General features: G+C 35.8%; 1 protein-coding gene across 4 annotated transcripts in view; it reads right to left on the bottom strand.

The window, feature by feature from the left end:
• Positions 1-23,361, bottom strand: part of LOC113737611 (nuclear-pore anchor-like) — a 28,457-nt gene extending 5,096 nt beyond the window's left edge. The window contains exons 1-38 of one of the 4 annotated variants that reach the window (XM_072058860.1): positions 22,889-23,361; positions 22,618-22,764; positions 22,093-22,191; positions 20,507-20,635; positions 20,331-20,423; positions 20,178-20,243; positions 19,300-19,389; positions 19,131-19,208; positions 17,627-17,736; positions 17,160-17,280; positions 16,939-17,031; positions 15,311-15,359; positions 13,477-13,580; positions 13,337-13,405; positions 12,466-12,609; positions 12,159-12,263; positions 11,959-12,078; positions 11,755-11,833; positions 9,822-9,865; positions 9,657-9,730; positions 8,897-8,999; positions 8,663-8,797; positions 6,555-6,653; positions 6,415-6,456; positions 6,230-6,283; positions 5,833-6,012; positions 5,662-5,709; positions 5,081-5,131; positions 4,571-4,654; positions 4,425-4,499; positions 4,163-4,347; positions 3,773-3,875; positions 2,967-3,083; positions 1,681-1,773; positions 1,290-1,448; positions 1,157-1,210; positions 343-456; positions 41-118 (exon numbers count right to left, since the gene is read on the bottom strand). In XM_072058860.1, the coding sequence (XP_071914961.1) occupies positions 41-118; positions 343-456; positions 1,157-1,210; positions 1,290-1,448; positions 1,681-1,773; positions 2,967-3,083; positions 3,773-3,875; positions 4,163-4,347; positions 4,425-4,499; positions 4,571-4,654; positions 5,081-5,131; positions 5,662-5,709; positions 5,833-6,012; positions 6,230-6,283; positions 6,415-6,456; positions 6,555-6,653; positions 8,663-8,797; positions 8,897-8,999; positions 9,657-9,730; positions 9,822-9,865; positions 11,755-11,833; positions 11,959-12,078; positions 12,159-12,263; positions 12,466-12,609; positions 13,337-13,405; positions 13,477-13,580; positions 15,311-15,359; positions 16,939-17,031; positions 17,160-17,280; positions 17,627-17,736; positions 19,131-19,208; positions 19,300-19,389; positions 20,178-20,243; positions 20,331-20,423; positions 20,507-20,635; positions 22,093-22,191; positions 22,618-22,764; positions 22,889-23,194 (3,894 nt within the window). In that variant the 5' untranslated portion in view covers positions 23,195-23,361. The remainder of the gene's footprint in view (positions 1-40; positions 119-342; positions 457-1,156; positions 1,211-1,289; positions 1,449-1,680; positions 1,774-2,966; positions 3,084-3,772; positions 3,876-4,162; positions 4,348-4,424; positions 4,500-4,570; positions 4,655-5,080; positions 5,132-5,661; positions 5,710-5,832; positions 6,013-6,229; positions 6,284-6,414; positions 6,457-6,554; positions 6,654-8,662; positions 8,798-8,896; positions 9,000-9,656; positions 9,731-9,821; positions 9,866-11,754; positions 11,834-11,958; positions 12,079-12,158; positions 12,264-12,465; positions 12,610-13,336; positions 13,406-13,476; positions 13,581-15,310; positions 15,360-16,938; positions 17,032-17,159; positions 17,281-17,626; positions 17,737-19,130; positions 19,209-19,299; positions 19,390-20,177; positions 20,244-20,330; positions 20,424-20,506; positions 20,636-22,092; positions 22,192-22,617; positions 22,765-22,888) is intronic. The other 3 variants (XM_072058862.1, XM_072058861.1, XM_072058863.1) reach the window with 3 other exon arrangements.
• Between the last annotated feature and the right edge of the window lie 575 nt (positions 23,362-23,936).

The raw sequence follows: 23,936 nt of genomic DNA, 5'->3' as shown, positions 1-23,936 counted from the left end.
AACTAACAATTCCACAGAAGTATACTGTCTACATTCAAACCTGACATTCCTCAAAATTATGCCTGTTTTCCTCTCTGAGTTGAATGTTACTTTCCCGAAGCAAACTTATTTCTCGAACCTGCAGTGGTTTAAACAGCAGAATTTCAGGTCCCCAGATGACATTGTCCGTGTCACATTGGGGAAAAGCCAAAACAAGGAAAAAAAATAGCAAGAAAAAAGTGAACATCTAAAATGTAAATTCAACCCAAAAAAATTATTAAAAAAAAAGACAACAGAATGTCATGTACAGAAGACAAATAACGATTGCAAGGATCGAAAGAAGACGCAAGGTATAACTTTAACCTGAAGCTGTAGAGATTTGAACTCTTCCTCAGTGAACAGCGATGTCTTTAAATTTGCTCGCTCAGCATTAAGTGACGCTTGAGCTGACTCTGCTGCCTTCAGAGCAGTTTCAAGCTGGAAGAGCAAAAAGAAGAAAAATACATTAGAAGCAAACTTGACTAAAATCTTGAAGTATCAATAGCGCCGCTAAAATTTCAAAATCTTGAAGTATCAATAGTGCGTGAAGAAACTAAATCCTATGGATATCAACCAGCCACTTATTGCAGAGTTATGCAAAATGCTTGTGCTTAAAAAACTCAGTTTGCAACAAGCCCACACAACAGATATCCATTAAGGTTCCATGCAGGTTAACATTACTTAATCCTGATAGGGTTCCATGCACAACCCTATCAGGAAAACCAACCCCAAATGTGAGCAGATAAAGACATATAAGATAACTGAGGTTGCAGGGAAGCCACAAAATGCCAATGAGGGTTAACATGTCATGCTCTTCAAAACCTTATAGGGAAGCACCAAGCCCAAAAATCAAAGCATATAGATCACGGAGAAGCACAGCTAGTAACACACACACACACACATATACATACATACATACATACATATATATATATACGACACCCCAATTTACTTTACCAGTGAGGCATTCAAGACTTAGTTAAGTTTAATACAGTCCTATTTAGTAAAACTAAGCAAACTGGCAACAAATGATTGCCCTACATGATAACCTAAGCCCCAAAGATACAAGATAGGACAAAACGGAAACATGAAAATAAATAATTATGTGTAGGCAAATCAAAATGGTACGTCGAGCTACCTGTGATTGAAGTCGCAGTTTTTCCTGTTTTAGCAAAGAAATTTCTGTTTCTGCCTGTAGAAGTCCAATTTAGTTAGATGCTAAATAAATGAGAGTCGGTGAAAGGCACAAGAAGAAGATGGGGCATGCATACAATTTCTTTCGAGCGTCGGAGGTAATTTACAATATGTCCCAAACCATTATCATCATCAAGAGAATCCTGAGAAGAGCTTCCAGAAACACAGGAAGAATGACGGTCCTTCTCGGCCAATTTGATGTGTAAAGCCTCTAACTTGCTATGTAATACCTTGTTCTGAGAGATGCATGGGTTCAGAAGGGAGTAAAAAAATCAAAATGGAAGGCAAAAAATAAATAATTAAATAAAAACCAGTGACAGTCCTTCAGAAAGAATTCAAGAAACCAATAAAATAGAAATAATGATATTAAATGTAAGATACATGTGAAAGGGGAAAAAAGAAAAAGGGAAAATCGCAGAGACATATAAGCACAAAAACAAAATTATATAAAAATAAGTAATCATTTACCAGTTCATTAACCTCATTATACTTCATATCTGCATCGTTCTTCAGAACATCAAGCACTGACTTCTCAGTTTCCCACTTGGCCTTGAGTTCAATCTATGAATCACAGCCAAATCATAGGAGTTAGTACAAACCGATACAAGAATCAAGTAGTCAAACCTCAGATATAAGCACTCTGAAACAATAGCCCAGAACTTACATTAACTCTAACATACATATTACTGAGGTAACGAAATTAAAGGACATAAATAAGTTCTGAGTTTGATCTTCAATTTAACAGGACAGAGGCAGTTAGGAAGATAATTACCACATGATGGCTCCTAGCTAATATCTAGTCTCAATAATGAACTATCAAACTAAGAGGAAGGAACCAATCTTCAGATAACTGGTTACGAGATTGTGTACAAAACAAGGAAATATTACAAGAATTGGGCAGAATCATTACAAACCCAGAACGAATAGGAAGATAATTACCACATGGGGGCTCCTAGCTAATATCTAGTCTCAATAATGACTATCAAACTAAGAGGAAGGAACCATTCTTCAGTTAACTGTTTATGAGATTGTGTACAAAACAAGGAAATGTTACAAGAATTGGGCAGAACCATTACAAATCCAGAACGAAAACAATCTATGATACCCTATCATCTTTCCATCTACAGGTTGGTCAACATAAAACTGAAAAAAAAAAAAGCAGCAGTAATGAAACTTCCATCAAAGAAAAAGCTGACCATACATATGACTGCGAAAGGTGCGGTCTTACTCTCAGATTAATTAAATCCAGATGAACAAGATCACCATTTAACTGCTGAATTAAATGGAAAAGATTTTGAAAACGTGAAGGCATTAGGTGGACAGTTCATAAACTGAGTATTTCAGCCAAATTCTGTTCATATGAAATTGTTTGTTTGTGAAGGATTAGGAAACAAAGGAACTTCAAAACTGACAAACTATGCAATATGCTATTCTTAGTAATTGTAGTGCACGGGGAATTGCCCTACACTGTCAGACTTTCATAAGAGCTGGGAGTTGTAAGAAAACTAAAGATGCAATACCTGTGACCATGTAGGCCACAGAAGAGGTTCCTCAGGTGACACAAAATTGGCTCTCAGAGTAGAAATTTCAAATTTACAGAATGACTTGAAACGATCATGATTATATCAAATCGAAAAGAATCATAATAAACGCAATGGATTTAAATCCAAAAATGCAAGATCGACAACAGTACAAATTAACTGGAAAACAGTGAGAGAAAAGGAACAACAATTTGTCACAGAAAAGGAAGATACATTTTCTGTTTTCAGTGCATCTGACAATTTGCGAAGCTCGGATGCTTCTTCTTGCAGTGTAGCTAAAGCTTGTGAAGTTCTAGTCAACTCCTGAATCGTATCAGACTGTAGAATAACCTACCAAAATCACAAAAAAAATATGCATATTAAGTATAAAAAATAAATTACACCATCACCAATGAAATGAGAGTAATATTATGCATCTGAAGAACACCAAAAGATAACAGAACGGAAAGCCACTCTTCAGTTCCATTTCAATAATTTCCCCACAATACGAAATGTTTCAAATTCTAATGCAGACCAATAAAAACGTTCAGTGGATACTGGATACCATATGTTTTGCATAGCCGTGTTGTCAAGTGAAAGTTCAACCTTCCATGGTGAATGTCGATCAAGAACTCTTCATGGAGTTAAAGCAAAGGAAAGATGGAAAGCACATGTTTATGAGAATACTAAGCCATTCACCAGTCCATGCTTAGAAAACACTGTATAGTCATTTTCTCAGATCTTCTTAGCTGGTCTTTAGACAGCAAAAACCATAATATACAAGGTGAAAAGAAAATTTTTCACCTTTTTTCATTGATACATACAGAATTAAGAGCAAATGCCAGAAGATAAAAACAATCAGTTACCATTTGAAACCAAATCCTCTTATGAAGTCTAGTTTGGACAGGAATTTTGGCAGCGCATCTTTTAACATAAACTGCTTCAACTTACTGAACATAGGCATACAGTCCCAAAAACTTTTGGTGATCTAAAAATGAGCAAACAATAGAGTAAAATGCAGTTATAACAATCATGGCAACCTGTCTTTCGTAATTAGCTTGAGCAGCACGTGCTTTTTGATGCTCTTTCTCTAAATCATCTTTTAAAGAAGAAATTTGTGTTTCCAAAACTGCAACTTGAGACCTGCAAATAATACAATGATTAGCCATTCAAGGCGGCAAAAACAAAGATATCATTTGAAGTCATATCATTTGAAGTGAGCCTTGGGGGGCAAAAGCAGAACACATGGGATCTGGTGGCTGTTGCAGATCATTTGATGCATTATGCTTTTTGAATTGGGAATTGGGAGGTTGAGTCACATTTTTCAATTTTGGATATGCCAATTTCAGAAAAAGATCAGTTTAGACAGCATAGCAGTTTCTGCACAAGTCAAACTGAACCAACAAAGATATTGGTAGTCAAACACTGACGTCTTAACCGAGCAATCCTCTTTTAGAAATGCAATTTCTGATAAAGCAGCAGCAAGAGCTTCTTCTTTCCTGACAGTTGCAAATTCCACTTCCTTATTTTTCAAGTTGCATTCTTCTTCAAGTTCAGTAACCCTTTGTCTGAGAGATAAAAGTTCTGCCTCGAGCGACTTCTTGAAATTCTCCGCCTGTGGAAAACATGCAATACCAACTTGTGAATGAGAAAAATTCACTAATTTAGAAAACAACAAAGCTTTCGGACAACCTCTGCTTTTGAGTTCTCATGGGCAACTTCCAGCTGTTTAAGAGCTTCTTCACTAGCCTGAGCAATGTTTTTATACTGCCACAATAGCCAAAAGAGATTAGCATATCATTCATTTTAAGTAGTAACCGCAGAAGCATTGAAATTACCTGAAGCATGTGTTCCTTGTTGATTCGTGCTTCCTCTCTCAATTTTGCAATTTCATGTTCAGCAGTGTGCAAATCCAATACAATCTTGAATCCAATTATTTACAAACGCAAAAGGTCAATGAACAGAGATCAAACTTCATACAAATTTATTGTCCTACTGAAAAAATCGAAATTCCTATTTTTTCCCTTTTCATATTTACTATACCAAACTTGGGCTGCACTAACTGGGAAAGCTGCAGCAAGCAGTGGGCTAGGGGCCCCAAGCAGCAGGAATCGAACCTTACAACTTCCCAGGTCTCAAGTTTGCCCCCACTGCTAGGACATGCCCTAAAGGTAAAACATTGGAACTTATTCTTGTTCTCTTTCTACCCAATAAAGCACACATCAACCCCACTAAATCCTAACTGTAAACCCTCAACCCCACAAGGGGAGCATGTGTGCCAACCGGACATTGTTCGAAATGAAGAAATACGCACAGAAGCCAGAATGCTGTAGGTAAAACAAGGTTACCTCATTATTAGCAGTAGAGTTAGGTCCACCTTTTCCATATTTCTCAGAAGCCTGAATTATAAGCAGTAAAGTATAATTCAGTATCACAATAACCATGGAAAATAAGAAAAATTAAGAATTTGAAAAAAGGCATTCAAACAGGACCAAAATTTCATCAGACAACAGAGGATATATCTGAAAAGTGATTTAAAACATCACAAGATCGCTGCACTAGAGAAAGCAATATGAAGGTTGGGAAGAGTGCAAAAATGCTCAGAAAATGAAGCAGGGAAAAACATCACAAATATCTTAATTCAGTGAAAAAGTGTAAAAAGGCTCAGAATATGGAGCAGGGGAAAACTGAAAAGAGAAACAAACTTTTTAGCAACTATCTTAGAAAAGCATAAAAGTCAGTTATCAACCAAGTAATTTCATTATCAACGAAGCAGAGTAAACCCATAAAAATCAGCCGAAAGACCAAGTAAATGTCATGGATAAAGTGCCACAATTCTTCAGAACAACAGATGCAAGTGGCCCTTTTACAACCAATTAAAAAGCCTACATTAAGATATTTCACAACAAATGCAAGGTGGAAAAATCACCTCAAAATTGGCCAACTTCATCTTCTCCTCCAACTCAGAGCATCGGGCCTGGATTAAATTAACCATATGAGAAGCAAAGTCTATAACCTATTCACTATGTTACCAAGCACCAACTAAACACAAGCATGAACTAGGAGATATTATTGGCCAAATATTCTAAATAACAGAGACCTCGGCAATAGACGCCCTAGCCTCAGCTGCAGCAAGTGCATGTAAGGCTTTACTCAATTCTTTTCCAATTTCTTCAACTTGTTTCAATGCATTGTTCAGGGAACTTTCCCGCTCTAGTGTAAGATTTCGGACCCTGTCACGCTCTTCATTAAGCTCTTTTTTCGCCTCAGCCCATTCTCTCTGCATCCATCAATAAAAAATAAAAAAATAAAAAAATAAAAAGCAGAACACACAACATAATTGAAAAGAGTAGCAGATCATGGAAGCATTGGAGAAAACACGGGAAAAGAAAAGAAATCTTTCTACCCTTCTGCATCTGTTTACAAGTCCAGTAATAGCTCAACCTATTAATTAAAAAGAGGCTAGGGATGAAGCATGTCCGAAACTGGAAACAAACCTCAATTTGATTAATATATAGCTCCTGCTTTTTTCTTTCAGCACATCTGGCCTCCTGCTTCCACCAAAAATAAATAAATAAAACCCCTTAACAAAGCTCATATTATTTTGACAAAACAACTACAACAGTGAAAACCAACATGTTGGAGAAAAAATTTTAAAAATAATTAAAAAAAGGGGGGGTACCTCTCGAACTTCTTCCGTGCTCTCTATAGTATTCAAACTAGCCTGAAGAAATTCACACAAGTAACAGAAAGCACAATCTATAATCATAATTCGCCCTCGCAGAAAGTAGAGAAGAATAAAAATGCCTTTAAGATAAATACCTGCAGACGATGAGCCCTCTCTGACAAGCTACGAATTTCATCAGCAGCTCTCCTCTCAGCATTCAACAACATTTCCTTTTCTTGCTTGACAAGAGAGACCTATAAGGTAATATACTTGTTTCAAGTCATGATTAGGACAAAAATTAGTAATGACAAAGATAAACCCCAAAAAACACATTCTTAAGATTAATTGGATATCATCTCATGAAAAGTTGATTCTGCAGATACAAGCTGAACTTAAACTTTATCTGAATACTTAAGCTGTCGGGCATTCTCTGCACGAAATACTCCGGGACTCTCAAAGCAAAGCTTGTAAATACAGCAACAAGAAGTTGCGACTTTCAGTTATTCTGTGATCGTGGAAAATAATATTATTATGTGTTCTCAGGAGTACATACAAGGAAGAGCTAGCTGCATTAAAAAAGTCGTGAGAGAATTCTTTGGGTGAGAAAGGACAGAACCATCTACAAAATCTGAATAAGTCTTTGAGCTTCAAGTTATGGGAACATTTATTTTGCAGAAGCTAGTTCAGGCATTAAAAAATGGGTTTTATTCTCAACATCAATTTGTCCTAGGAAGTTCTGGAAAAGAGTCTTTCCATCTCTATGTCCACAAGTGACCGAGGAGCCTATTTTAAAATCACAATCCTCGTAAGCAGAAGATGATGGTAGGTGCTCATTTCTGAAATGGAAAATATTGATGGAGTCAACACTGGGTTGTCCCAGATCTGCTGCAGCAATAAGGGAGTTAAGTGACATTATTGATCAGGCAGAGTTCATTGATATTACACCAGCAGAAGGATAATACAATTGGTTTAGTACAAGAAAGCCTTGTGTGTCAAAAATTGCTATGTCCCTCACTTCATGTGGTATAGAAAATTGATTCCAGATGGTATTTAAGACCGTGGCTAATCTGATAGTGCACGCATCTGATTGAAATTTTGGGGAATAAGAACATGAAATTTCCCTTTTGTTTTAGAATTATGTGGCTGCACTTTGAAAACTCTATAGATATAGGGAAAGAATGATGGGTGAATTAACCACACTGAGATCTCCTCGATTTTGTTTTATTTAATAAATCAACATAATTAACAAAACAGGGACCCAAAGAGGCTAGAAAGCTCAAAAGCCAGAAAAGCACACAGACAAAGCGCAAGACATTAAAATGTAATTAGATATAACATTTGGCAGTGGAGGAAAGCAAATTTCCATCACTAATAGTTAAAAAAACAGAAAAAGAAAGTCACATATATGTGCCTAGAAGGTATAAAGGGGTTGCATGACAGTCAATTTTAAGATGAGATTGTGGAACAAAGAAGCCAGAATATCAGAAAACATTTGGCAAACTTTTACAATCAGAGATTAAGGTTACAAAGCAGTTGTGAAACAAAGGAAAATGGATGTTTTTCTTTTAAAGATCTTCTCAATGATTTGAAGACCAACTGCTCTGCTTGACACAAATAAGGACTTTTAGCCAAGAGGGTGGCATCTTTTGCATGACAAGTATCCCAAGTACTTTAACAGGAGATAGCATACTCCTTTAGCAAATTAAATTGTTTTGTTAACAGACTTGCAAAAAGTTGGAGGAGAATACATTCATTTGTTCCAGCACGGCTCTTTGCTGCCTCCAGTTAATGCTGGACCACATTAGCCACAACAAAAGACCTATTGTTAAGCCGGATTTTGTGTGAACAATGAAGGAAGAAGCCTGTAATAATTACAACTCTAAGCTCCACATTTGGATCTTAAAGAAAAAACTGCTGTGTGAAAAGGAAAGGTCGTGAACAGCTGAAATCTAAGCTTCAAAATGTACTGAAATTGAGGATAAACATAGGATTGTCCAATTCTCTGTTTGTTTATCGAGTTTTGGGAAATGTTACATTGACCAAGAATGTCATACTACAACATTGAAATAATTAACTGAGTATTTTTCTCTAAGAAAATTTTAAAATTTAATGTGATGCTTTCTTTTGTCAAGAGGCAGGTACCACCCCCTTTGTTCCTCTTCATAAAGAAGCTAGCGCTATGTTGAAATATTGTGAATAAAAAGTAAAACTGTCACTCAAAATAAATTCTTAGCATGGTAGAACAAACAGATATGGCAATCACCTCCATGGTTAATTTTCGTGAAAGCTCCTCAGCAGCCCTCTGCGAGTCCGAGCTATCACGTAGCTTTCTTTGGTAGTCAATTATCAACTGTGAGAACTCAACATTTCTTGCTAGCAAGCCATTATATTCATCTCTCTGATGTATCAAACCACAAGAACAAATGTATTAAGATAAACCATGCAATTAAAGATATTAACATACAATACCCAAATATTCCATAAATAAGATTTTGACCTGGTGTTCATATTCTGCCATAAACCTTTCAAGTTTTTCTCGTGCTAGTTGTGCTTCTAGAGCTAACTTGTCACATTCTGATCGCAAGGATATGATCTCACACCTGCAATAAAGGACATATTAATATGACCTAGTTACCATGAGAAGAAGATAACAAGCAATCAAACTGACAATGCCAAGATCAATAGGAAAGGACCAAATCAATCCTAATTGACCACCGTCTTAGTTCCTTCACCTAGGCAATAATACTAACCATCTAATATGTATATTCAACAGGAAACCATTTCAAGCTCTCAGACACAAGGATCACAAATAAATTAGAGACCATCCTTCCCTTTCTTGCCCACCTCCCTCCACCCCTTGCTTCCCCATTTAAACATGAAAATAATAGAGAACCAAACAAGAAAAGAATAAATACAAAACAGTAAGCACTGTATGAGTATCCAGACAAGATATGTATAATAGAAACGAAAGCAACATGACAAGAGAAAGCAGCACATCATCTAAAGGCATCTGTAAAAGATTGTGCAGTGCAACGCATATGTCTTATAATCAGCACCTAATAAGCTTCTTGAAGACACCTAACTCCCTAACATCTCATGGTCATGCTCAATTTTACCGAATGCATGCATACCCTCCGCCAAAAGTCATAAAATACACCGTTAAGTGGCTGGGTGTAACCCATTCTCAAACAAACAATACCAGTATGCACAAGAGGGCAGAAGCTGAGGTAAACTTGTATGAACTGCCAACCATTTACCTTGACTTCCCGAATTCTTCATCAAGATATTTCACCTGCTTATGAGCCTTTTCTTGTGCCTTCTTCAAAGATTCCTGGATTATGTTAAACCAATAAGACAAAAGTGATCACTCATATTACTCTGAGAGATAAAATTTATATTCCTCAAGTGTTTCAGAACCATACATAAGAATCGTCAGCTAGGCCAATGATAGCCTTCCCTCGCTCCACTGCAATAAGCACTATTATTAGTAATCATCATGCAAAAAGGATATTCCACAAAATTTTGGTCATCCAATCTATAAAGCAATGTTAAGATGTCAACATGAAACTTTGAACAACATATAGAGGAGTAAATACGAATTCTATCCCGTCAGTGCCAATATGAACCTTCTTACTTCTATCTTCCGTTTCCTTTCTTTGTTTCAAAACATAGAAAGGACCTTACTTGAAATTAGATGCTGCCAAGGCATAAGGTTCGCAGGCATATTTGTGCTAAGGAAAAGAAGGATTAGTGATACAATGAACAGAACTTATTGAGCTGACTATTTCCAAAAGGGAAAAATCCCAAGCATAATTCTTCAAAAGCAATATCAATTAAAAACTAATATGTAATAAATTAGGGATAGTTTTTTATTTTGGCTAATAATCCAGGAAGACCAAAATTATAATAAAAATTGGAATTAGATCGGGTAAAATACATTGACCCCTACCTAAATTTGGCATGAAAACAAAGACTTCCCATTTGGCTTTTCAAATCACAATAACTTTACTTGGTTCAGTAACGTTAACTATTTTGCCCCTGCAAAACTTTAGTGACCTTTGACATGGCATGGATAAGGGTAATTCTTGAACTCCAAGCACATCCTACGTAGACATTACTTTTTAGGGAAGGTATGTGTAACAAGATATGAACCCTGAAGGAAACTCATTATAATTAGAAAACAAATGGGCTATCTCAGGATCTATGATAACCGTCAAGAATATCTGACTAACATATCAGCTGAAGCAAAATTCATGATTGCTCAACTTCCAGACATGAGAAATTAGATAGTTCATGTATAATACGTATCTATCCATACTTCCAAGAAGGATACCAGCAGTTGTTATCCCTCTCTGTAGCACTCAAAAAGAAAACACCAAAAAAAAATAAAGATGAAGCGTGAGGAAATAAACGTAAATTAACTGATTAATAAGCCTGAGACATCAGAAGAATGTTTGATTATAATATGTGATACTTTTCACAAAGATATCGAGGCATTATTCCTGAATAAACATCTGTTGTACACAATCTTAGTTGGCTCTGTATTTATTTTAACAATAATGTCTTTTCAGATGAAACTCTTTTTATACATAAGACTGAAGGTCATTGCTTAACTATTTTGTCTTTATTGTTGTGGTATAATGGAATGAGAAAGTTATGATCAACGTAGCCTCCCTCAATTTTATGTTATAGTTGCTGAATTGGTGTGTGTTTAGGATCTGTTTGCTGAAAAAAGAAACTTAACCATGCCCAAATAACAACAGCAAAGCCGCAAGTCATGCCTCCACTTAACATGAAAAAGTTAATAAGGACAATTCCCAAATGGTCATAAATCAACTACATATCTTATTTCCAACTACTTTTTCTTCATCTCAATATCCTTCTAAATGCACGTCAAAGGATTCCTGTACAAACTTTAGCCATTAATCATAGACCAAATTCCAAGATATCATGCAGCATTACAACCCAATCCCCTGCCAGCAACCATGAATTGGAATGCAAGTGAATTGTTCAAGGAAAGTACCAGAGAAAAGCTCTGTATCTTCAACCATTGAAGCACCAAGAATTGCAATTGATTTGGTACACTTGTCATAAAACAACTCATTATGAGGAGGAGAAAAATTAGGTAGGCCTGGTCTACATAGACTATCAGGTTTGCAAGTGATTATTGGTAGAAGGACAAAGGGATCGATTCATTGATGAAAGGACAAAAAAAACAACAAATGCATAATAGAACCTTTAATATACCTTGCCTTAAAAATAGCATCCAGCACGAATGGAGGAGGACAGAGCATAGCATGTAAACATCAGAAGAAAATAACTAAATTAAAGAAACAAAAAGAAACAAGCAGAAACCTGGCACAGCTTCTTGAAGTAGAGGATTCGGAGAACGAGGTTTATGAGCTTCTTCATACAACCTCTTGTACATTGCTACCTATGTATGGAGGAAATGCCAGACAAACAGTGAATGAGCGCTAATACTTTTTACCACTAATTCTGTCAATCAGAACAAAACAAGAATGCGCTGTTCCAAAAGCCATAGTCCCTGAAGAAGCTTACAGAGGTGTGAAGTGATTCAATCATGCATGCCTGCTCTTCAGCTCGAGCTAATACAGCATTAACTTTAGAGCCAGCTTCATCGGTATGCCTCTGAAGCTCTTTTTCATACTTCTCCTGCAACTTACAGTAATGCAGGTAAGGCTACATAAGGCGTTGAAAATAATTAACTGCACTAGTTAAATGTAGATATTTCCGAAAACCTTTAACTCAGTTTCTCGAGATGCAATATCCTCAGAGAGGCTATGAACAAGGCGTCTGAGCTGGACATTCTGTTCAACCAATCCAGAAATATCTTTGAAAGCCAGCTGCACACATTTTAGGTAAAAAGCACATCATTAGTGTACATTAGACAGAGGATGGGTTCCTTGCATCGAAAGCCAGCTGCACACATTTTATTTAAAAAGCACATCATTAATGTACACTAGACAGAGGATGGATTCCTTTTTTCTTCTTTATATTTCTATTTTTGGTGAATGTGGTGGGATGCAGACAGGCAACAGACCATACCAACTGCTCAGGAATAACATCAGCAGCATTATAAGCATCTTCAGTTGACACACCAGAACCAGCCATAAAAGTATCACCATAATCATGACAAACAGATCCACCACGCAGTTGTATGTCCCGGCATTCCTTTAGAAGAACAGAAACCTAAGAACAAGATTGACAAGTGAGGCTTAATAGCAAGAATGAGATTATTGCCCATTGTATCTGCAACGCTGCCAAAACTTGCCAGGGATTCCTTACCAAACTTTCCAGCATAGGCAACAAAAGTTGCCAAACGAATTAATTATCTAATCAGTAAAATAATTACTCAGATGGATGGAAAACATCCTGTTTGGATCAAAGATCATCTGGATTTTTTTTTAGAATAATAATTTTGCACTTTTTGCGATGTGATATACGTGAGATTAAAAAAAGGTTGAATAAAAAAAGGTGATTTGAATGTGTTTATGATGCAAAAAAAAAATCCAAAAATTTTCCTATCCAAAAATAAGTAGGCATTCTTTTATTCTCACAGAAACATAATTACCCGACAAGTATTCTTTGGAGTTGTTTAAGCTACATGGCTACATCTACAACAAAGTAACAGGTATCTCTTAGTTTTGAAGTTTTCCAACCACGTTTTACTTCAGTCAAAAGCACAAGGAGGTAACGAGTGGGTCGAAAACCACTAGTAGCATGGATGTTTGCTTTACCACAGGGATATCTAAAACCTATAATACGATTCAAAGACTTAACGTTTCAATCATTTTTTACTTGATAAAAATAACCACAAGAGAGCAGCTGATGCAATGCTAGCTTCAGAAGCTCTCAAGTAAATGAAAGACCGGCTAAAGATGAAAAAATAATGAGCTTTTACATCCTCATATGTAACCTGCTTTTGGAGATCAACAACCTCCTTTTGGGCTGCAGCATACTCGCGTTCATGCCTCCTCAAGTCGGCCTGAAACCAATTATGTAAATTCATTATCAAAACTGAAAAGCATTATTCTTAAAACTAAAAAATGTCTAAACCTTTAGTTCTTGGGTGTGACTCTGTAGAGCAGTTTGTTCAGAAAGAGAATGTTGCAATTTTTGGTTAAGTGAAGAGTACGCCTCAACCATTCTCTCATGTTCAGCTGCAAAAAGGCAATTAACCCCATGACATGTCCATGAAGAAGAAGAAATCAAGCAAAGAAGCTTCTACAGTATACTTTTTATGGAGGGACAAGTATACTCTGCATCAATAATGCTGTATCCCCACTAAAAATTATTGAGTTTGTTTGGATAAGAATTTATTTGGATGATTTATTTGATTCAGTTACTGTAGTACTTTTTGTGATGTGATGTATGTGAGATAAAAAGGTGATTGGGAATTGTGTGTATGATGCAAGCAAAACAAAATCTGAAATAAATCTTGCAAATTTTGTGTGTCCAAACAAACTCATTGTCTTGAAGAAAGGAGATAGACAAATCAAATGTGCTCGTTGCATCCATATAGTAAGCAGAGCATGGGCTAGTGCAAGCATAGAAAATACTAGAATTGCCCCGTACTTAGTTCAAACACTTCTTCTCACAAGTTATAATATTCAGCAGCCAACTGGCCAACTTCCACCATTACAAACTACAATTTAGGCCATTACAAACTACAATTTAAAAGAGCAAGATATTAAACCAACAGAATTTTCATATTCTAGATGCTTTCAGAACCTTATTGAATGGATGTTCACCCATCAAATCAATAATATGACGAACATAAGTTGCATATACTCACAAACAATATCAAACATGATCTGACTAATTTTCTGAAGCTTCTACGGTCAAAGAGACATAATAAGAAGCAATGCAAATGTAGGACAAAATTAAAAACTTTCAGCTTTTTCGTGCTGACATCATGAATTTTTCAAAGTTTAAGGGGGCAATTGCCCACCCACAGCTAAACATGGCTCTACTGCTGTACTCAGTACTCCTACATAACTACAAGCAGAATTGTTTTTCTGAGGGAATCATCATTTAACAAGAACATAGTTGAGTGAAACACACACAGAGAACAAGAAACCTTCATACTTCGTGCTCCTGCATACCTCGAAGAGGCCTTTCCTTATTGAGGATTTAGCATTCAAGAAGAAGATAGTTTTGTGTGTGTGTGTGAGAGAGAGAGAGAGGGAGAGGAGGACGAGGAGGAGAAGAAGAAGGCAAAAACGACAGAGTACAATAAAAGAATAATAAAGAATAGTGATTTTAGTAACCATGTTAACCACTAAAACCGCTAACTAAAGGTGGATACATATCGGAAAGCATCCACCAAAATTGAGTCCGTAATACTTAAACTGAATGCTTTTGGGAAAAAAAATTATCTAACTGTAAGAACAATTTTATACCAGCACAATTCCTAAGCCAAGGAAGATCTTATTACTCAGGGGTTGATGACCGAATACACAGAAAAGGAAATTTTGATCAAACAAAATTAGTTAATTTCTTGTGAAGTAGTGAACGAAGGAAGATCTTATTACTCAGGGTTTGATGAACGAATACACAGAAAAGGAAATTTTGATCAAACAAAATTAGTTAATTTCTTGTGAAGTAGTGACCTCATGAACCACATTTTAACAGTCTGTCACAAAATTGTGGAAAGTGATTTCCATGTTTGAGTGAATGTTAAAAACATCATTACTGACTTAAAAAAGAAGAATGCTAATTCATATGAAGAAATTAATTTCAATTTTTCTTCCAATCCCAAATACCCCACAAATATAAGTTAAACGATGACCTCCAGATCAATGTTCACATAAGAACAAGCCAAAAAAAAAAACGAATAAGAGGTAAAAGAACAGAAGTAAACAGAAGTTTCTTGAAATCAAGGACAAACCTCGCTCATCCAAGATGACACCTGCTTTCTCCTCTATCTCATAAAGTACCTAAAAAATGATATTCGATTCAGAAAAGTACAAAATTAAGACTGGATTAAGATCATATAGCGGCACATACATATTAATCCAGTGCCACAAGTAAAGCTTTAGCTAATGAAAACTTGTGACGCATATCTATATCAACAAATTTACAATTTACAAGCTCGTCAATACATGCCCACACAGAAAACCGTGAATAATATCATTTGGCTATAATTTTTGGGGATTTCATACTTCTCCTATTCCCTGCTTCTTCTAAAGTTGGTATCTACTCCCAGCTTGTGTCTCATTCACCGCTCTCCTCTTTTTCTCACTTCCTATAACACCACCTGTTAACAAACTTACTTGAATAGCAGTGGGTGCAACAGTATGAACATTGCAACACATCAGCTCCAACTAATAGTAATTGCTTTCCAAAGTCCTTTGCTACCCAATAGAGAAGTGTCACCAAGTAGTAAAGTGAACCCAATTTCCAAATTTTCAATTACAGCTATAAGAATTTGACTTTTATGGGTGCATGTCATCACTTAATTAGTCAATGAGGGCTAGATAAAACAAAATATGCTGATGCAAAAAAGTTGAGGATTTCTCACAAATTCATTTCTAGCCAGAAAGCTATAGTAGGACTGCAGCTTATGGTGAAGTTCAAGTTGAATTTCAACCAGTGCCAGCTCAAAGTCAACTCGATTCAACCCCATTAGTTAATAATTGCAAAAGCATTTTCACATTGGACACAATCTTAAGGCATCCAATGTACAGAGAGTTGTTAAACATGGCATTTAGTGAATCAGCAGCAGGACAAACATTTCTCTGCTCGGGAAACTCCGTTTGAATTAGCTGTTTTTGGGGGTATTTTTGAAAAATTTTACTGTAGTAGAGTTTTTAAAATATATTTTAGGATATTTTTAGAAAATATTTTGAAATATTTAAGAGTAGTAGAGTTTTTAAAATATTTTTTAAAAATTAAAAAAAAAAATTACTTTTTAGAGTACCTTTTAGAATACTTTTTAAAAATTTTTATAGTATTTGAAAAATTAGTTTTTGAAAAACTAGTAGATCCAAACAGAGCCGCATTTCTAAAATTAACTTTTTACAGCATTTCTAAAATCATATCAATATGCATATCCACAGGCAAAGTTCGAAAATGTTCCTGGAAACTGTATTTTCCTTCTCCAGGCTATTCAGGGAAACTTGTTAATGTGCACATTCATTATTGTAGAAAATAAAAGCAACATTGATAAATTGAAAAAGGAACTGACACACTATGCACTAGATGTAAGAGAGTAGAAAAGACAAAACAGAAGAGAACAAACAATTCCCTTAACAGAATGTGAGCAAACACACCCAAAAAGCAGCCAATTCATACACCCCCTCACAAACAATAACCCACTACAGAATGTTTGGAACAGAAACTTTCCCTTTCAATTCACAAAACATAAATAATTTATGAACATTGAGACATCTGGTTAAAGCATCTCATCTGAAGACCTAAGTCAGGCACATTGTGAATGTATCATAACAAGAGAAGTTGGAAGTTCTACACAACATGCTACACATACTAGATATAAAGAAGAGTTCAAAAACATACACGCTCCAGAATTGCTTGAGATTGTTTTCTTCCCAATTGCTCATGCCGCAACGCGTCAACAGCTTCTTGATATTTGGTGTACAATTGAGCCAACTTAACAAGATAGAAAGATATTAGACAGGTGGAAAAAACAGATAAACAGCCGAATGAGGTCATGAACTCGACAAGATTTGAATTTCTCCTCAGAAATGGACTAAAGACAGAGGAAATTTCTAACTTACACTCCAACCATCTCGAAGAAGGGAAGCTGCTAATGCAGTTCCAGAGACACCAACAGGAATACTTGGCAAAAGCATCCGATTATCCTCAACAGTGTTTGTACCTTCCCTTGGGTCCACCCATCTGCAATTATCCACAGCAAAAATAGAGAACAAAAAATTTACTTTGTGGCCACTCACAGTCAAAGACTAAAGAAGCAACCAATCGCATACGTAGAGGTGAGCTTTATGCAGGTAATAAAGCCAAAAGTACAAATGGTTGTCATGAATAGAGTTCAAGTCCTCACTTAAAAAGGGTTTTAGAGGGAGAGGTAGGAAAACAGAGTCGTAGATGCATCACATGCAAATTCTAAAGCAATTTCAATTACAAAAGGTGTCTTTCAAACAAAAAGTCATATACATTAAGAGATGAAGTCAACCAGGAACAAGTCAGATGGACCTGCATTGCAAAATATGTCTGTTAGACTTACAATTCAGAAGTAAAACTACTCAGGGGAAGTGGTTTTAGCTGGTCCTTCCTCTTAAAACTTTCCAACTCGGCTGCACACTTTTCAAAATTTTCCTTCAAACAATCAGCTTCCTAAATATTCAAAAGGAGAAAGTATGAAATTAAAAACAGCAATGGCCGCAGTATGAATTATAATCATGGGCATCACAATTAATCAAACCAAAATAAAATGACTCTATAAATCAATGAAATGCAAGTACTAGAAGGTTGTAACATGGTGGGAAAATCTCCAACTCAAATTTCATTATTGAGAGTCAACATAAAAATTGTTACTCTAAAACATATATAAGGCTCTACTAAAAACTAATTGGCTAACATCTCATTCTTTTCCCCAAATTATTCAACAAAAGGATCACTAGATAGACAATATTTACCTTCAGCGAAACAAAACCTACCAGATTAAAAAGAGGACAGCTGAGAAATGAAATAAGATTGATGTTAATATTTTCTCATGCTAAAGTAGAAAGTCACCAATTTACACATAAGGTCGGAAAAAGTTTGCAGCACAATTGCTTCAAATAATAGAAAATACATTTATTACACCCAAATTGTCCATAGTCTGTTAATTTGACATAAATTACTGAAACAATATTACAAAACAAGAATTGAAATGATACAGTAAAATAAGACTCAACGGGTAATTCAACTAGCAACCACAAAAAGGGAAAACCTAAACCCATAATCACAAACTGCATTAACTTTTCCTACCTATTAAAAACACCTAAGACACATAAATATTAATTCACAAATTCTGGGCCCAGTACAGGACAAACCCATCAACTTATTTATGCAACTATAAGCCTCAAATCCAGCAATCACAAGCAAACCATCCTAGACCTTATAAATTATGCACATACTCCACGTGCACAAGTTGCACATGGACAAAAGTTATTCACAACTATACACCTTTTAACTGGAATCAAATCCTTGCCATCAAAGACCAAGATGCAATTAAATCATAAAGAACACTAATAAATCACAAAGATACATCTGGAAGTGATTTCAGTAGACGAGAAAGTAAAGTACTTCAACGGCCTATGGATCACTAAGTTTGCAATTAACATGTTTGGCTAACACTTTATCAACCTGTTGAGAATCATTAACACTTCTTGTACTTTAACATTGTTGCTCTATGAAAAGCTTAAAACTACTCTGAAAGGCAACCAGTTTATGTTCTACATGGTAACCTACATAACATAGAGTACATAACCATCTAAAAAGAAGTTGAAGGCACAATAACTCATGGAAAGAATTGTTTCCAGTGACATACAAAAACTAGATAAATGCACATAACAAGCTAGAACTAGAAAAGTCCATTCCTGAGAAAGAAGTGGTTCCATTGGAGAATCTAGTAATCGAAGTTAATGTTGGATAATGAGACTCTAGATATTTATCAGAACAAGCCCAAGGTAATTACAAAAAAGGACCACATAAGCAAAAGGAGGAGAGGGGAAAAAACACAAAACCTTTTCAATTTCCTTTCTTGCTGATGCTTCACTCTCAAGCCTCTGCTTATAGTCATCTTCAACTTGAACTAAATGAGTCTGCAACAAACCAAACATGAAAATTATACATGCATAAATAAAAGAGTTCTAGTGAATGAATACACACGAAACTCAATTTCAAGACACTTACCTCCAAAGCCTTGACCACTCCCTCAAGCTCCCCAGCCTTTTTGGACCATTCCTCAGAGCTCTCCTTGTATAGGTCCACGAGCTTTTTCCACTTTACAAGTAGAGCAGAAAAAAGAACATACTTGTCAATAAGGCAATCTGAAATTAACATTAAAATTTAACAGAAGAATAGAGAATTTATCAGCTATGCATATATGTTGATGGAGTGAAAAAGAAGTGGTTATTTTATTTAAGCTGGCTCCTGGTTGATGACTTCAGCATTAGAAAGGCAACTGAGCAGCAAGAGCCCAATACATCAATAACAAACATTCTACAGATACTAACAGCAGCAACCAATTCTTGTCTTTTGTTTCAAGTTTCACAAAAACTTTCCAACCCTCCAAACCCCAAGCCTATACCATTATGAGTCATGCAAGCACTACCTCAAAATTATCATCATACTACTACACCAACATTATCTGCATCGTGATTCAAAGGTACACTCAGCGCAATGCTTTAAGTTTAAGAACTCTTATTCTCCAGTCAAGTCTATACAGCGTCATAATCTTCATTCAGGACATTTATATTTACTCCTTAATCAAGTCATTTGATTTTCTTTGGGATAACGCATGAAATTACAGTTACTAAACTCTTCAAATGTTCAAATCTTCATTCGATGCAACTCCCACATGAAAACCAAGAGACGAGGTCAAAAGCCCTCCCTCCCACACACACAAAGGCACACAAACACATGCACAAAAACAATAAGCATCATTAGAAATATGCAAGAAAAAACATTAAATTCCTTAACATTGTTTATGGGTGCACCGGGACTTTTATATTTTTAAACATGACCTGGAAGAAAATCAAATATCAATATACATCTTTACAATTACTTACTGTTGAGATTTCCGAAGAGAGCTGCTTCTCAATAGTGGCAGCTGCATCCTTACCTGACAGTAACTCCTTCAAAAGCAAAAATGAATATTTACATAACAAAACAGATGTTTTGAGACATAAACAAAGCTCAAAGAGGGATACAATTCTGCACACCTGCTCTAAGGAGGCTAACTTTGATTCCAATTCTTTCACCCTATCTTTATTCCACTTCAAAGAGCTAGATGTCTCGTTCCAATTTTTCTCAACCTAAATCAAACACAAAGTTTCACCAAATTTATAAATCAGCAGTTCGACAGCTAATGCATGAACAATTTATTAGGGAGACTCACATCTGCGAGCTTAGCAGACATTTCGGCTTCAAGTTCACTATGTGCTTTCCGCAGCTCAATAAGATTATCAACTTTGACTTTTAACTCATCATTAAGCCATGAGTTATGCCTCTCTATGAGCTCTTTCTCCTGCCAGAGAGCAAACATTCATACTCAAAATTGGATGAGCTTTATAACAGAAAACAGAAAGACGCCAAAATCCAATTATTTAGACACATTTGCATCATTCTAAATAATACAAGAAAAAGGACTAAGTCAGATATGAGCATAGACAAAAGTCTAAAACAGTATGGGAGAAACCATCAATCAACATATGCTCATAGCCCAGTTAATTGTACTAACTCAGTTAAGCACGCATTTCTGCTCTTATATGTCAGCAAATTCATCATAAATTGCTTTAAATCACTTTAAAACTAAGGAAAATAAAAATCCAAAAAGGAAGACACAGATTCCCTCACTATGTTAAGAAGTTACTACTATCTAATAAACATAGTCAAAGTCAAGTCCTGCCTTAGAATGACACAGTCTTCTACTGCGTATCCCATAAGAATGCTTGCAATTAACAGACTCCAAACCATCAGAATATGCACCTAAATCAAGAGCTAGTATGATTGAAAGCAGATAGAGCTCCTACGTCAACAATCAACAATCATTTATTCAGTTTCAAGCTTCAAAATGTACCAGTACGAAGTCAATGTACTAAACATGAGAAATGATGTGAGCTGACAATAAGCTATGAGATTCTAATTCATGCTGCTGATAAAACAAATAATTGAAGGCACTGAAATGAAATAAGTATTGATGCTACCTTTAAACGCATTGAAATTTTAAAAGACGATGCCGATAACAGATTCTAAGTATCTACTTTTCCCTTACTTCTTTCAATCCCATTGAAAAGGAGATATTGAAGTGAAGGAGGACTCTTAATAGCTATTCCTTGTCAGAATTAAATCAGAGACCGGGTCAGTAAAACATGAACCTCTTTGTAACCTTTTAGCTGATAAATTAAGTTTTGATCACAAAAAAATAAGTACCATCTCTTACAGATGCTTTACTACTTGGCATTAAAAGAAAAGAATCATCATCCTATTCTAAATGCTTTGTTATATAAAGAATTTTGGTACAAAGCAGATGCATATACATGAAGAACAATAACTCTGCAACTGATGAGACAACAGAAAAAGATACTATACTAACTAATTGGCTTGGTGTCTCTGATTTACTGCAAATCTCAACAACCACATCGAACCAATATAGGACAAAATAAAGAAAAAAAGACAATTCAAAATTTTCAAAGGGAAAGGGGGGCTGAGAGGGAGTCGACTTTCCAATAATTTATGTACAGTAACTTCAGTAGGTAACATAGATTATTTAATAGTCAAAATGTTGAAAAAGGAAAAGGGTAAACAAGCAATAAGTAGCTATGTTTCCACGATATGCTTCGACTAATTTCTATTTCATTCTCTTGCCCTTTATCTAGGAAAAATAAAGAACAACTGACACTGACACAGATGAACGAAGTTTTACGATACATTGTTTCACATTCTAGAGAAACAAGTAATCAATGCAGCAGCATTTCAACCTACCTGACAAATGCGAGTAGAAGAAGCCTGAGATCGTGCAAGTTCAGTCTCCAACTCATTGACTCGTGCTTCCTTAGAAGCAGCATTCTCAGTCAAGTAGACCTTTACAACATAGAAACAGAAAATATCAGCAGCATTTTCCCTATGACTAATCTCAATCATGCATAACCTCGAATGTTTCTTCAACACCAACAATCTCTAATATAGTAGCAGATACATCACAAACATTTTCCAGAATGCACTTTTTCCCTGTATAATAGATAACTTCATTTAGAAGTGTAGCCCTAGATTCCAAACCACAAGAATACTGGCTAAACGTTATGGACATCACTCAAAATTTGTTCATTTCATTTATGTACTTTTCTTTCGGTGGTAGAGAACGCTCATGTAAAGCATATGCGTACTAACTAAAACAGTAGTGTAGCAAGAATAGATTCTTATACATGCAATTAGGTCAAGAGAACCTGAACTAAAAGGGATTGTGCAAATAATACAATCAAGGAGGGAAACAAATAAATAGCGCCATACAATCTTATCAAGATAGCTCTTGATTATCGAACTCTTCTCACTGATCTCTAATTCTTTCTGCTCCAATAACTCTATCAACTGTCTCTTGGATTTATGAAGCTCTGATGCCTCAGTCGACAGCCGTTCAATATCCCCATCCTTGCCAGTCTTTTTGGATTATGATTTCGGGGTGAAGAGAGGATAATAGACATGGAGAGGAAACAAGTTTAGCATCAGTCCCCGGAAAGATGAAATAAAAAAAATTAATAGCCAAGAGAGCGAAAGAGTTTACGGATAGCAAATGAATTTGGTGGTTTTGGGCTCGGAGTTCAGTTATTTCGGTGAGGCGCTCTTCCAGAGAGGCGTTCAGCTGAGAGTGCTGGGACTGGAGGCTGGAGAACTCGGAGGAGAGGGAGACGTACTTCTGCTCGAGGAGAGAGCAAGTTTGTTCGGCAGTAATGGACGCGGCATCAGCTTTGGCTTTCACCGTCTCCAGTTGGTTCATAAGTTCCTGGATGAAAGCGTCCGCCTTCTCCGCCACCAGAGCTGCGTCATTCGAGCAGCTCTGGAACTCCTCTGACGACAAGAATAGCGGCATAGCAATTTCCTTCCGTCCTCTTCCAACTGATGGCGACAAGATTCTGTGGCCTGAATTTGGGATTATAGTTCGTTTCCGTGTTCTCCCACGTTATGCATGCGTAAGAATAGCCCTAACTATACAAAACTGACAAGGGTGAATTGAAATGGAAGAGACGAACCGGATGCAGATTTAAGAAATGGATGCCAAGAACAATTTATACAGAGTAATTGATCTTTGGTTATTTAGGTAAAAACTCCTTGTTGTTTGAGGTCGATTTTACTTTACCCCGTTATTATCTTTCTAACACTAAAACCCCTTTGGTTGGAACAAATTGTAATAAAGGCATAAAGTCACTCTGATGGCATCATAGTTGTTCACAAAGAAGAAATATTAAAGGCTACTTAGAATTTGAAATTCTCTCAAATACTTATGAGGTAATTGAATTTGTAAATAATCAATTATTTGAATACATAAAATGTATTTTAATAATTGATGAATTACAAATCCAAATATCTTTTAAATAATCAAAACAACTAGAGTGATTTGGATGGATTTCAAATCTTTCTCCTAATTCTTTAATTGAAACACAGCAAAAATAATCTAATATGTAGAGTGAATGACATAAAAGGTCATTAAATTATTTAAACTCGTATGAGTGCTAACTGTTTGGCTATTTTTTAGTTAAATAAGATATTCGACTATTTAGAATGGAAAGTTGCTTATATGACCTACGCGAATAATAGTGAATAATTGTCAACAA

Source organism: Coffea arabica, chromosome 7e, assembly GCF_036785885.1.
Source record: "Coffea arabica cultivar ET-39 chromosome 7e, Coffea Arabica ET-39 HiFi, whole genome shotgun sequence".
Taxonomy (NCBI): domain Eukaryota; kingdom Viridiplantae; phylum Streptophyta; class Magnoliopsida; order Gentianales; family Rubiaceae; genus Coffea; species Coffea arabica.
Note: the sequence above shows the minus strand (reverse complement) of the source record. Positions and strands in the feature narration are given on the sequence as shown.